Source organism: Protopterus annectens, chromosome 2.part1 (genome assembly GCF_019279795.1).
Source record: "Protopterus annectens isolate FY-2018-M chromosome 2.part1, PAN1.0, whole genome shotgun sequence".
Taxonomy (NCBI): Eukaryota; Metazoa; Chordata; order Ceratodontiformes; family Protopteridae; genus Protopterus; species Protopterus annectens.
The window spans coordinates 1583211464-1583226040 of record NC_056729.1 but is presented as its reverse complement, the minus strand read 5'-3'; the positions used below and the strand labels follow the sequence as shown (position 1 = coordinate 1583226040).

At 40.5% G+C, this 14577-nt stretch overlaps 1 protein-coding gene across 1 annotated transcript in view; it reads left to right on the top strand.

Moving 5' to 3' along the window:
- The window catches only part of TNFRSF25 (TNF receptor superfamily member 25), a 178922-nt gene extending 176629 nt beyond the window's left edge, over positions 1-2293 (top strand). Inside the window, exon 5 of the mRNA XM_044063581.1 lies at positions 2208-2293. Coding sequence (XP_043919516.1) covers positions 2208-2293 — 86 coding nt within the window. The remainder of the gene's footprint in view (positions 1-2207) is intronic.
- Positions 2294-14577: the final 12284 nt, after the last annotated feature.

The window sequence follows — 14577 nt, the reverse complement described above, 5'->3', positions numbered from 1 at the left end:
ACAAAACAACATATCTAGAAGGTTATAACTGGGACATAACTAAAAGAAAATAGCAACAAAGCAACATTTTTATTTCCACTTTAACCCAGTAATTATTTAAATGACTTATTAATTTATTAGACATTATAAAGCAGCATGTTTTTCATTTTCTTGTGCTCTTGAGGTGGAATTATTGGCATCCATGTCTCAAAATGAATGTCACTTATAAACACAAACCCAATCATGTAAATATTATTGGCGTATAAAGCGCATGCTATCACATCCCAAGGTTCTACAGGCAAAGAGTTGATATGCACCTTTGTTTATGTAGGATTCTGGGAAGCGTTTGAAAGAGTAGTTTCAGGTTTGTCAAGGATATCCTTGCGTGATATTTTTTTTACCAAATTCTGGTTCTGTTCAATGGAAGTGGAACTGATTTTTCTTTTAGGGAGAAGTAAAGACCCATTTCCTTCAATGTAGATGGCTTCACCTCCCATATCTTTATTTATATAATGAGGTCTGAAGTTGAGTCACCTTAAGTAAAGTGAAATTTCCCCACATTGTGACTAATTTATCTTTGGACCAACTGTGCCTTTACATATAGCAGATCACCACATGAATGTTAGACTGCCTTTCTGAACAACTATTTTTGTTTAAAGTACAATTTTATGCCAGAGAATTGATAACATCTTTTATTTGGCTTTGTTCTAATATTGTATAGCAGGCCATTGTTAAGACTTCTGCAATGTTCTTCTCCTGTACTTTCATATCTTAGCGCCACTGAAACCTCAAGGCTTGAGCAATGCTACAACAATGTGGCAAACTTTGCTGTGAACCAAAGCTCATCATTGCCTCATACTCAGCCAAATACAATGGTTAGAGCTCCGTCGTGCTCTCACACATTCACAACTACTAACCCCTGTAGTAATCCATCACCCACAAAAAATGACCAAGTTTAGAACATATCCTTCAATCCTACTTCCCGCTCTTTCCACATCTAATAACCTAGCTGGTGGATCTCTGTATTCGAATGCTATCACGAAGAAAATGGAATACTATCCCACATTCACTTCGACCTATTAGTCAACAAAGGACTTATAAAACTGAACTAAAGTAACACCTAATAGATACATGACTCTACATGTGTTTATCCCCGGGTAAAATGTAATCCCGCCTTAATACTTAACTACCCTGCACACAACTCTCCCTTACATTAGCTGTTCAGCCCCACTACTCTGCTTTGTACTATTCCTCCTTCCACCTTCTCCATCTCTTCTTTTCACATATTCACATTTTTCCACTTTCCCTCAACTTTCTGCCTACCCTTTCCCATCCATATATACTATCCTCTAGTGCTCTGTTTCATCATTTTCTCTTCTTCTTTCAATCTCTGTTCATTGTATTTGACTAATACACACTACCTTTATACCCCATATTATCCATACTCAAATCCATTCTCATTTTTTCTTGTCTTAATACTCATAATCCTGTCATTACACTACCTTCTTCTACTCCATCCTATCAATAGTCACTCCTTCTAACCCTGCCTATCTTATCTCATCCTCTGTACTACCTCTGCACCTATAACCCACATAATTCCTAACATTTATCACCTATCACTCAAATGGAGGTTATAATCGTGTGTACAGATATTCAACACTGTAAATGTTTTCATTGTGTGTGTGTGTGTGTGTGTGTGTGTGTGTGTGTGTGTGTGTGTGTGTGTGTGTGTAACGTATCGTGCTGCATAAAACAATTTTCCTTTTATTTTTGACATACCATTGTATTTTTTCAATGTATTGTATTGAACATTGATCTATATCATGTTTATATTTGCATTGTATTTGCATTGTACCTATACTGTACTTTTGTAGAGCTTTTCTCCTTGGGCCTCAGTTGAAAATGTGCTTTCTGTCCAATCAGACTATCCTGGTAACCAAATGCAAAATAATATAAAATAAATAAAATGTTCAACATCCTAAAAGTAAACTACCAAATAAAAGGAGGACACTTTTAAAAAATGATACATGCTGCTAACCTAAGTGATACAAAAACAGCCACTGTGGTACTAATTCCTGAAGGCATTATGGTATTACAGATGCAGAACAACAACTTGTTCAAAATATAAATAGGAAAAAATGAGACAGCAAGCACATTCTTTCTTATAGGTTTAGAGGTTCATATACAGATATTAAGCTTATGGCTGCATGGTAATTTTTATCTTACAGGTGCTCAGACAGGAGATGCCATATGTAATGAAGGATGCTATATTGTATCAAATATGGACAAAGTGTGCAAGAACTGTTCTGAGTAAGTATGAAATTACTTATGCAAAACCTTTTTACGTAAGTGATTTGGTTGAATGCCTTATTCTACTCAAGTAAGTGAAATGAGTTTGTGGACTCATTTCTTTAATAGCAGTGATGTGATGTCAGCTTTTGACTGCTATCCCATGTTATAATTCTCCCATTCCTATGTTATCAAGCATTCCACGTGCTGCCCCCCACCCCCCACCCAATCACACTTCCCAGTTATAGGTCATCCAGTGATTCATCTGCAGATTCCATTTTCCTTTGATTTTGTATACATGATTTCTAGGAACTCTTTCAACCACATTAACTAGCATGAGCAAAATTCTTGAGGATGTTAATGTTTGACATTGGTGGGTCTAAATACATTCAAATACTTATTTTCTTCTCATATGGGATCACTTCACCATCCATTCGTTTTGTCAGTTACAACACAACCTGCAAGCCCCCGCATCTCTGCTTCAGCAAAGTTATCCCTGATGTAATCCTAGTGCTAGGTGGGCCTCCTGAATTCTCTGGGGCATGATCTTACTATGCAATTTCTAATAACTGGGTAGCTAGCATGAGGGGAGTATTATGTGAATTATCCAGGTTGCCTCTTCTCAGGGTGATGGTGTGGGAGTGCATGCCCAGAATCCATGTTCATGTGGATGAATCCTTGGTCAAGGTCAGAGACCCCGAAATGTACTGGCTCCAAAGTGGACAGGGCTATCTAGAGGAATTACATCACTTTCAGAAGCTGGTGACACACCTTGCTTGCCACTGCAAGATGATCCCTGGATATGTTACCAGCTATGTGCAGTAGAGATAGGTCTTCAAGAAAAAAAATATAACCCTAATCACTGCTTAGTGATTGCCCCTCTCAGTCAACCTTTGTCCAGGTAGTTGAAGAATAAATGGGCCAGTAAACTGAGAGAGGGTCTGATATTTGGCAGACAGAAGGGTCAAAAACAGCAAAAAATATTTATGCTTCTCTGTTGTTCTACAGACTATTACCATAGGTTCATATGTTCATAGGATGATACTAGTCTATTGGCCCAGAGGCCCTTATAAGCCTAGCCAAGAATTTTGTCCATGTTCCATCAAAGTCAGCACCTGTTTCCCCTGTCCACCAGAGACACAAGTGGGATCTTAAGGGTGTATTTTCTGTTTCCCATCCAGTAATCAAGGTTCCTCTTAAAGAGGGTTAGAGAGGTACTCTGCTTGACATGGAGAGGGAGTCTATTCCACAGATGGGGGAGTCTTTGGGACACAAATCTATCCCACCAGCAAGTTCTATTAATGTCAGCATCAGATATATACATTACTGTATACAATGTAGTTCCTGTGGTACAGGGTTTGATCCCCTGGTTTGCCTACTGTGTGACCTTAAGCAAATCATTTAATCATACAATGCTTTTAGGTAATTGAGAACTTGGGCTAGGCTCCTCAATGGCCCCCTGAGCTGCAAGCCTAATAACTACCTATGAGCCTACCTATGATCATTCCAGTATATCAATTTTGTTCCCCTGAGCCCAGGAATTGGCAAATTGTATCATTTTCCTTTTGCACAGTAATGCAGGTCTAGTTACATTACATCAGACTACATTTGAAAAAAAAAACTGTCATTTCACATTAGAACCCTCACCTTCATGTGTCTTAAGACAGGAACAATGCATTTTCAATTATAAAGGAATTCACAATACTATTCTAGCATGTCCAAAGGTCAGTTGTCAATCTCCTCTCCGGTCCAGCTGGTGAATCTGGGAATCTTGAGGCAATGTTACAACTGCCTCATGTACACAGACAACCCTCTCCTCCTCCCAACAAATTTCAACACATGTGAGAGATGCATCCATATAGCCAAACTGGAGGCTAAGCTCTCTCAACTCAGTACTGGCGTAACCAGTCAGGAGGAGAAGGAAACCACACTCACTACAATTCCAGTCTCACATAGACCTACCACGACAGCAAACCAAACACATAAACACACAAAAACATACTCGGAGGCTCTAAATAAAAATCTGCCTAAGCAGCAGAGACCTCCAAAGCAGACACCCAAGCAACCGCTACCCCAAAACAAAACATGTGCAACACATAGCTCACAAAGCCAGTGTGCCGAACAGTCACAGCCCTTAAGGCTAAACAACACACCTGATACACTTGTAATAGGTGACTCTATCGTCAGGCACGCTGATGCCCCGCTCACCAGGCTGAACAAGGAAAAGGTCACGGTGAGCTGCCTGTCAGGCACTAGGATCCGCCACATAACACAAGCACTCAGGTCACTCCAAGGCAAGTACAAATATGACTCAGTCATTGTCCATGCTGGTGTGAATGACCTGAGACGTACCTCCCTGGACTACATGAAAAGAGACATAGAGGAGCTCTCTGAGCATGTGGCCCAGGCCGGTATGACCCTGACCTTGAGTAGCATCTTACCCTCACCAAGAATGATACCACAATATGAAGACAAGATGATCAATTTCAACAATTGGCTTAAGTATTGGTGTCATTCAAAGGGGATCCAATGCCTGTCAGCCTGGGATGACATGCTCAACAAGCCACGATGCTTCGCTAGTGACAGCTTGCACCTGTCACTCCTGGGCTTTCGGATATTGGCAAAGGTTCTTGCTATCCCCATAGTACCTTTTTTAGGCAAGGCTCAAAAGACAAACCCACCTCCATAGGTATCACAAGGGATAAGAAACTAAGAGTAATGCTACTCAACGCCAGAAGTCTAAACCTCAAGATGCACGTACTCGAAACTCTCCTTAGCATGGAGAACATCGATATCTGTGCAGTAACAGAAACCTAGTTCAAGGCTCCCGAGAGCACCCCAGCACTACCAGGTTATACCTCATACCATGCTTTTCGGCCCCAAAACTTGGACTGAACCACAAAAGGAAGGGGAGTATCAATATTCGTCAAAGATACCCACACCTCCAGGTTGGTGGCACAGCACGAAGCATCAGAGACTATCCATGTGCAACTAACAGTGGGTAAAACTGCCTTCCAGTTTATAGCCTGCTACAGACCACCCTCCCAAACCCAGGAACCCCACTCAGCCTTCCTGAGAACACTGGAAAATATGAAGGTCTCTCCAAACACCATTATATTGGGCGACTTCAACTACCCAAACATAGACTGGGAGCATTACTCTAGCTCCAACACCCTACCCCAAAGGTTCCTAGAATTTATAAACTCAAATGCTATGGAACAACTTGTTACCACTCCCACAAGAGGGGAAAACATACTGGACCTGATCATCACAAACATGGGGACTCTATGCTCCAGACCAGAAGTGTATCCCTCACTGGTAAGATCAGACCATAAACTAATCTCACTGGATATTCACATCCCGACCCCACCTCCTGCCCAGAAAACCACAGTGAAAAACTTCTCTAAAGCAAATTTCACACTCCTCAAAACCGAGGTGGAATCCTTCAAAGCTCCCGGGCCTGTGGAAAATACGGCCCAGACCGCAGAATCCTTTATAAATGCATTCTATGAACACCTTCAGGAATGCATGGATCATGCAATCCCAAATAAAACCAGGACCCAATCCTCCAAAGGCAGACGTCCTGTCTGGTGGACCCCAGCCATAAACAAACTATACAATAGAAGGAGGAAGCTACTAAATGATAGAGCAAAATCCCAAAAAGGGAAGGCATCTCTGATCAGTATTAGCAAAAAACTACGGGCACTCATAAAATCGTCTAAGGCCAGCTTCGCGAGAGAAATTGCACAGGACACTAAGGATAATCACAAGGCTTTCTTTAGTTATGTTAGGAACCTGGATGGGAATTCCCAGATATGCTCAGAATTAGTCCAAAATTACATAAAATACACCGAACCCACAGACATTGCCAACATCCTAGCTGACAGGTTCAGCGCAAACTCCCCCCCCCCACCAAAAGGGCAAATATCTATCCCAGCAGAGTGCTGCCCCCCTGACATCTCAGAAGCTCAGGAAAGAGCCGCCCTCTCCAAAGCAAAAAACACAGCATCAATGAGACCAGACGGTGTCCCGAGCTGCGTCCTACATGAACTCCAAGAAGAGCTAAACCCAAACATAAAACTACTGTCCAATGTCAGCCTTACTACAGGATATGTACCCCAAGAGTGGCGTACAGCAACAGTGGTCCCTCTCCACAAAGGTGGTGCCTCAACGGATCCTGGAAACTATTGCCCCATAAGCCTGACTAGCTTGGTCTGCAAAGCTATGGAAAGGATCATTATGGACCTCATAAATAAAGATATTGGGGACCTACAGACACTGGATCCTACCCAGTTCGGCTTTGTTAAGGGCAGATCCTGCCTCTTAAACCTGGTTGATTTCTTTGAAACAGTCACCAAGGCCATTGATGAGGGGAAGGTGGTCCACACAGCCTACCTGGACCTCGCAAAAGCCTTTGATACAATACCCCACTCGGGCATTATAGATAAGCTCACCAGCTTAAATATAAACCCCTATGTCACTAGATGGGTTGCAAACTGGCTCAAGGACAGAACCCACATGGTTAGAATTGCTGGAGCCATGTCAGACTCCAAACCAGTTACAAGTGGCGCCCCACAAGGCTCAGTCCTGGGACCTCTCTTGATCGGTATATATTTCTCGGAGGTACAGGCCAACACGGAAGGACTGTGGCTGATCAAGTTCACAGATGACTGCAAACTGGGCGCCATAATCGACTCTCCAGCCGACACAAGCATCCTCCAAAAGGGCCTCATAGAAACAGACAACTGGTGCCAGAGCCATGGCCTCAAGCTAAATGCCAAAAAGTGTATAGTCATCCCCTTTGGCAAAAACAAAGTGCCCACAAATTACCACATAGGTGGTAATCCATTAAGTACAGAAGAAGTCATTAGGGACCTGGGGACCCAAGTTGATAGCAGTCTCTCATTTGACAACCACGTGGCCAAAGTGGTTAGAAAAACATTTTATATAGCCCACCTAATCATGAAGGGATTCACATCTAGATCAGGGGATGTCATCGTGCCTCTTTACTCATCCCGCATCAGGCCCAAAATTGAGTACAATGCCCCTTTTGGGATGTACCTTACCAGACACCTGCAGCAACTAGAAAGACCCCAAAAGTACCTCACCAAGAGGATCAAAGGGCTCAAACAGATGCCATATGCTGCCCGGTTAAAGAAACTCCAGCTCTACTCAGTGGCATACCGCCTGTTCAGGGGCGATCTGTGCCTGACGTATAAAGCCATGTCCAACCCGGAATTAATGGACATGCTGCACCTCAGAAAATCCAAATCCCATCGAGCTACGCGCTTGAGAGACTTGAACCTCAGCACTGAAATAAATAGGACATGCTGGAGGGACATATTCATAACCCAGAGGCTTCCTTCACTCTGGAATAAAATCCCAGTCCAGGTTAGGCAGAGTCCCTCATTGACTCTCTTCAAGAGGAATCTTGATGAGTGGATGGGAGATCGTAGGTTTAACCCAGGTATCACTTCTGTGTCACTGTTAGACAGAGGCACAGTATACTAACCTCGAAAAAGGGCATAGCAAAATTAATTTAAAATGGGTGGCGAAAGCCAAACACATTCTGGCTAGGCTTATAAATGCCCTAGGGCAGATAGCCTAGTATGAACCTATGAACCTATTAACATACTAACTCCTTCCTTTAAAGTGCGCTTTAATTACATTACATGCCTTTACTGCCTACACCTTTGTGTGTCTTAGTGATGTGCAAGCAGCAAAGTCCTTCTTGAGAGGCCACAGAAAATTATACTTCAAAGACTTTCCTTGTCCTTAATGTCCTTTTATATTCCAGAGGAGAAAAGGTCACACATTCCCAGGCCACAATAAACATACATCAAAGATCAAATGTGTTACCAGTATGGCATTAGAAAGGAAAAATGCATACCATCTTTAAAGCAATTTTCCTTTAGCCTGGCATCAGTTATGACATCACAGTAATTTCTATATCTCAGCAATATGAGCAGAAGATTAAGACAACAAGCTATTGAGCTTTACCTTGTAGTCTTGAGTTTGATTCCCTCAGTCTCAATTTTCATGCTTTGTAACACTGAGAAAGTCATTTAGTTGCCAGACCTCAAATGAGTAAATGGTCCTCAACCCAGCTAGACAACATGGCAAATAAAAATATATAAATAATTAAGTAAATAAATAACACAATAACAATTCTGACAGTGGAATCACCTCTCTCTGTCTCTGCATCTCTCTCTCCCTGTCTCACTTTGTCTGTCTGTCTCTTTCTAGCTTGTTCTGTCTGTTGTTCTTTTATAAGCCCCTGTCTGTTTCTCTCTCTCTCTCTCTCTGTCTTTCAATCTCTGTGTGTGTCTGTCTGTTTCTGTCTCTTGCTCTCTCTTTCTCTGCGTCTTTTTCTCTGTCTCTCTGCCCGAAATCTTTCTGTTTTTCACTGCCTCATGTTGTCTCTCTCACTCTCTCTCTGTCTCTGCCTCTCTTGATCTCTCTCTTTCTCTTTCAGTCTATTTTTGTCTGTCTTTCTCTGTCTCTCTCGCTCTTTTCAATCTCTCTATGTCTCTCTCTCTCTATTTCTGTCTCACACCCTCTGTTAGCCTATGCTTTTTGCAGTTAGCTTCTGTCAGAGAGAGCTGATCACTGACAAAGTTTCACAGTTTCCTAGCACTAGGCCTGAAATTGTGAGCCCCACAACTTTGGAAAATAACCTGTGATTCTGTGAAAAAGAAGCATATTTTGAAATTAATTGCTACATCATTAAAGCAAACGGAGGTTTGCCCCCCCCCCCCGTCCCATCAGGTTGTTGTACCCACAAATCCATTGCTACTTATATATACTATCTCTGAAATCACTATTCGCTGGAGAAGGGGAATATTCCAAAATACAGCAGCCTTAGCCATTATTCCACAATTCCCATTTGTAGTTCTTCTTTTCCAAAGATCGTGGTTACTGCCCAGAAGATTTCAACAGACACCCAAGTTACACACCAGAAGTAGTGCTACTCTGTTCCTTCTGCAATGACTGTCTTCAGCACGTTTCAGGTGCGTTAATTAATTCTATAAATCCATCTTTTTTTCACTCTCCCCAGAGGTAGCCACATTTACATGTAATCCTACTGTAAACATATTCCACTTTTGGACAATTTACCACTACATTGTGTTCTGCCACTACCTCTCATTTACTGAAATTCTGCTTTCACACTTTTCTTTCATCATTAATTATGTTCTACCTGCAGTTACTCTGTTTGCAAAAGCCATTTAAACTTGATTTCTCCATTGCTGTGAAAATAATATCTGGAAAGGACATGAGAGAAGTAGGTTGAAATTATGCTACAAGTGCGAGGGGTTGTTTAAAATAGATGGTCAAGTGGATTATAACAGTCAGAGTAATAAGGAGCAACATAGAAGAGAGTTAGGTTGGGCTTTGGTGGGAACAGATCCATGAGATCAGAAGAGTATTTTTTAAAGCTTTTTTAAAGATGTGGTTATTGGATATAGTTCTAATTCTCAGAGGAAGGTTGTTCCAAGATAATGTAACAGAGTAGTTGTACAAATGTTTATTTTTTGTTTTTTGGGATTGAGTATGAGTTGATTGTTTGTTAACCATCTTTCCACGGAGTTGAAAGAGTTTTGGGTTAAGATGTAGACGAGAAAGAGATTGTCAGAAGTGGAGATTATAGTGGAATCATCTGCATACTGTATGAGAGAGGAGTGAGAGCAGGAAGTGTGATGACAGCTCGTGAAGATGTTAAATAGTAGTGGTCCAAGAATGGAGCCTTGAGGTACACCCATTCTGACAAGAAAGAAAGGCGAGAAGGAAGAGAGCCACTTGACAGACTACTGTCTGTTGGTAAGATAGTGTGAGAAGCATTTAAGGGTAGTGTTGGCGAGATTAAGGTCAGACAGTTCAGAGAGGAGCTTGGGGTGACAGACAGTGTTAAAGGCTTTAGAGAGGTCCAAAAATAGGCAAGAAACACATTTATTGTTGTGTCTGGTTACAGAGATAGTATGGGTGAAGGAAATCAGAGCTATAGCCATGCCATGGTAGGACGGAAGCCATGTTGGGTAGGAGTAAGTAGATTTTCCTGAAGAAGATAATCCAGGAGCTGCTTATGTAGGCATTTTTCAAGACTTTTAGAGAGTGGGGACAGAATGGCTATAGGTCTGTAGTGTGACAGGTCAGTGGAGTGACCTCCTTTGTGGATTGGTATAGTGTAGAATTGCTTCCAGAAAGAGGGGGCTGTAGATTCTTGGATAGATCGGTAGATCAGGATGGAGATTGGGTAGGCTATTGAGCTAGCAGCAAGCTTTAGGAAGAGGGTGTGGTAGAGTGTCTGGTGAGGGAGAGAAAAGCTTTAGTTTGTTTAGAAGAAATTTTATGTAAGCAGTGGGGACAGGTTTGAGTGAGAAGGTGGTTTTGTGGCTAGAGGGAGGAGTTGGAATAGAGTGGTTGGAGGTGTGATTATTCTGGTTTGGTTTGCTGATGGAGTCGATGAAATAAGAGTTAAGAACAGTGGCAGTTTTGAGGGGAGAGTTGTAAGGGCAGGAGTTAGGTATACTGGGGCTACCTGGGTAAAGAATCTTAATGATGGTGTTCCAGAATTTTTTAGGATTGCTGTACTGGTTTGCTTGAGGCTTTAGGCAGAGTTTTTTCTTATCATTATTGACATGTTTTTGGTGACGTTTCAGAGTTCTTTATACATTTGAAGGTGGATAGGGGATTTAGTTTTTAGCCAGTTTTTCCAAGCATTATCCCTCTGGTGCATTAGAGAGCAAGTGGAGTGAGAAAGCCAAAGTGCAAAGAGAGATTGTACTCTTGTTTTCCTAAGGGGAGCAAGAAAGTTGAGAATATCTAGAAAAATCAGGTTAAATTTGTGTACGGCATGATCATAAAGAAAGGAAGGACCAGTTTATGGAGGAGAATTTGTTGTTGAACACATCATGGTTGAAGCTAGACAGAATATGGCATTCTATGCATTGGCATGTCCGACTTTGTTGAAGGGAGAATCTTTAAATGCAGGTGGGCAGGCGGTCACTTAATGGAATCAAGCAGTGTGATGGGGTTGTGGTAAAAGTTCAGATTTGATGCTAGGATCCAATCTAGGATAGAGCTGGACTTGGTTGGTTTGTTGAAGTGGCTAGGGGTTGAGATTAGTTGTGTATAGCCATGGAGATTTGTTCTAGAGTTTAGGGAGTCAGTGGTCAGGGTCTGCCAATCGATATTAATGTCCTCCAAGATTCTTGTTTCATAAGATATGGAGTGAGTGATCCATGAGAGAACATGTTCAAGAATGGGGATGTTATTACCTGGAGGGATATATATGGCAGCAATTGCAAGTTTTTTGTGATTGTTAAGTTTATAGTTTACTATTAGGAGTTCTGCAGGGCGATCACTGGGAAGTAAAATGGACAAAGGGGCCCTGTTAAATCAGTCAATGTAAATTATAACTATTCCTCCTCCTTTTTGTGGACCCTATCCAAGCAGAAGATATTGTATCCAGGGGGAAGAATTTCATTATCTGAGATGTGGGGTTTAAGCCAAGTTTCAGAGAGAGAGAGAGTTATTAAGTCAGGAGTATGATTGGCTATTGTTGACTTTGTTGAGCATGCTATGAATATTCAGTGAGACTATGGTTAAGCACTGGGAGGAGGAGGAAGATGAGTGAGGGGGAGATGGGGTGAAGAGAGGGTGGGATGAGACAGACTGGAGTTGGGGCCAGGGTTGGGGTGAATATCTACTGACATAACCTTATGGTGATTAGTGCAGGAATGTTAGGGCTTTAGGTGTAACTTTGTAAAGGCAAAAGGAATCGATAAGAGCCGGCAAATCAACTAAAACTGTTTTATTGTTAGCGCTTTCAGCAAGGTGCTTACCTCGCCTTCTTCAGACATACATACAGAATCAATTAAGCCGTATTAAATAGACAAAGTAATTATGTAAATTAATTATCTTTCATTTAGTTAGTGATTTAAAGGTACATTAAAACCAGCCAAAATGTAGTTTAAAACATTGTAAAAGAACAATAATTAAATAGGTATTAGAAACCTAAAAAATGCAAAATTCAATTTTTCTACCAAAGTTGAAATTCTCACGAAGCGTAAATAAATATTTATAAAAACAACAACACACAACAAAAGCACACAAAAAATGGATGTACTAATAATGATAAATGGGATTTGAACCAGCTTTTAATTTATTAGTACATCCATTTTTTTGTGTGCTTTTGTTGTGTGTTGTTTTTATAAATATTTATTTATGCTTCGTGAGAATTTCAACTTTGGTAGAAAAATTGAATTTTGTGTTTTTTAGGTTTCTAATACCTATTTAATAATTATTCTTTTACAATGTTTTAAACTACATTTTGGCTGGTTTTAATGTACCTTTAAATCACTAACTAAATGTAAGATAATTAATTTACATAATTACTTTGTCTATTTAATACGGCTTAATTGATTCTGTATGTATGTCTGAAGAAGGCGAGGTAAGCACCTTGCTGAAAGCACTAACAATAAAACAGTTTTAGTTGATTTGCCGGCTCTTATCGATTCCTTTCGCCTTTAAAAAGTTACGTATTTTGTTTTTCGTATTTTTGGTGTACGTGTTTAGGGCTTTAGGTGTGGTGAGAGGGTGTGAGGGATGGAGGACTAATTTAATCTTGAGTAGGAGAGGGTTTGAAGGATTAACTATAGAGGGTGCTACTAAGAAAGTCCAAGGAGTTTCAATGTCTCTTAGTGGGTGACTAATAGTAGGAGGTAAGTTTATGGGAGATAATTTAGTTTGATATGAGGACAGGTGAGTGAGTAGAAGAAGAAGAAGAGGAGTAGAGATAAAGATGAGAAGCATGGTAATGGAGGGGTAGAAAGTATGAGAGGTGGAAGTTTGCGAGAAGGAAAGTAGGGAAGACAGGTGAACTGCTGTGCAGAGGTGAATTAGGAAGAGGAGACAGGGGAGTGGATGGGATTTGTGTAGAGGGAGGTGAGGTGAGACGAGAGACCAGGCACAAGCACAGGCAATACGGCATAATAAAACTGTGCTCGGCAAGTAACAGTTTAGATAAACTATATAAAATAAAGCAATATAAATATATAGTGGTAGTACCCTACTCAATCTGGATGGGATATTGCAGGAACGCAAGATAGGAAGTTGCAACCACACTTTAAGAAACAGTTCTTGGGAAGAGCCATGTTGCTTAGGTTAATGAAAGTAGAGGAGCACCCGATGCGACTGTGATAGTTATATTGCTATGATAGATGCAGGCAGTAGCCTGTACGAAAAAAGAAAAGATATTAATAACAGTGGCAAATGAAACCGCAATTTATATTTCAATTTATCCTACTATAACATGGAGACAGGGATTAGTGGCAAGAATGATAATACAAAAGAAAGGCGTACGGAGAACCATAGATAGTGTGGGGGGCAGGAGAGTATGTAACACTAATAAAACATAAACCAGCAATTACAACGTGTATACTGTAGATTAGAACTGACTGATTCTAATATCATGAAAACTGTGAATAAAACTAGAAACCATAATGGATTAGTAGCACTCGATACAATGTATCAAAACTATGTTTGCTATGCGCTATCACTATAAATATTTGCTAACAACAGAAATGCTAACTAGTACAAAATACTATATTTTCACTTGTTCCACATCAAAGAACTGTATATTTTCACTTCTTTCACATTTCTGTAGACATTAAAATATTTTTTGTATTATTACATTAATATGATTTTTTTTTTAACTCAAACGTCTGTCATTATTTAATGATTGGCATCCTCAATGATTTGCTAGAAAACCACATTTTTGTTACGAAATACTGGCAGAAAATATGAGGCAAAAATATGAGCATTCTGCAAAATTCTGGACATTTGAGAGATAAGGGGATAAATGCTTAGAGAGTCAGAAACAAATGTTTTAATAACTTTCTTCAAAGGAAGTTTATTAACGGAATAGTTTCTCACTGTCCAATTGCTTAGCATATTTTCTTTTTCCCGTTGCTGTAAATACCGACATGGTAGTTTTAAGTCTAGCAGATTTGGTACTTTTCATTTTTTTCTCAAAAGCAGTGCAGATGAAGATAAAACTGTAAGGGGTATTTCAGCAAAAATGGAAAGCTAATGTATATGAATGGCTACAGACTGTATGCATAAGTGAATTATTGGCAGTGATGGAAGAACTGCTTTTATAGCATGACAGTACCAGAATCATGTTATGCAAAGAAATATGATTCGGATGTAAAAATGGAAGCGATCATAGTTTATATGGGGTACAGTCTATATAAGGGAAGAGATCAAAGATGCAGGACATGTCAGTAAATATGGAGCACTGACAGCATG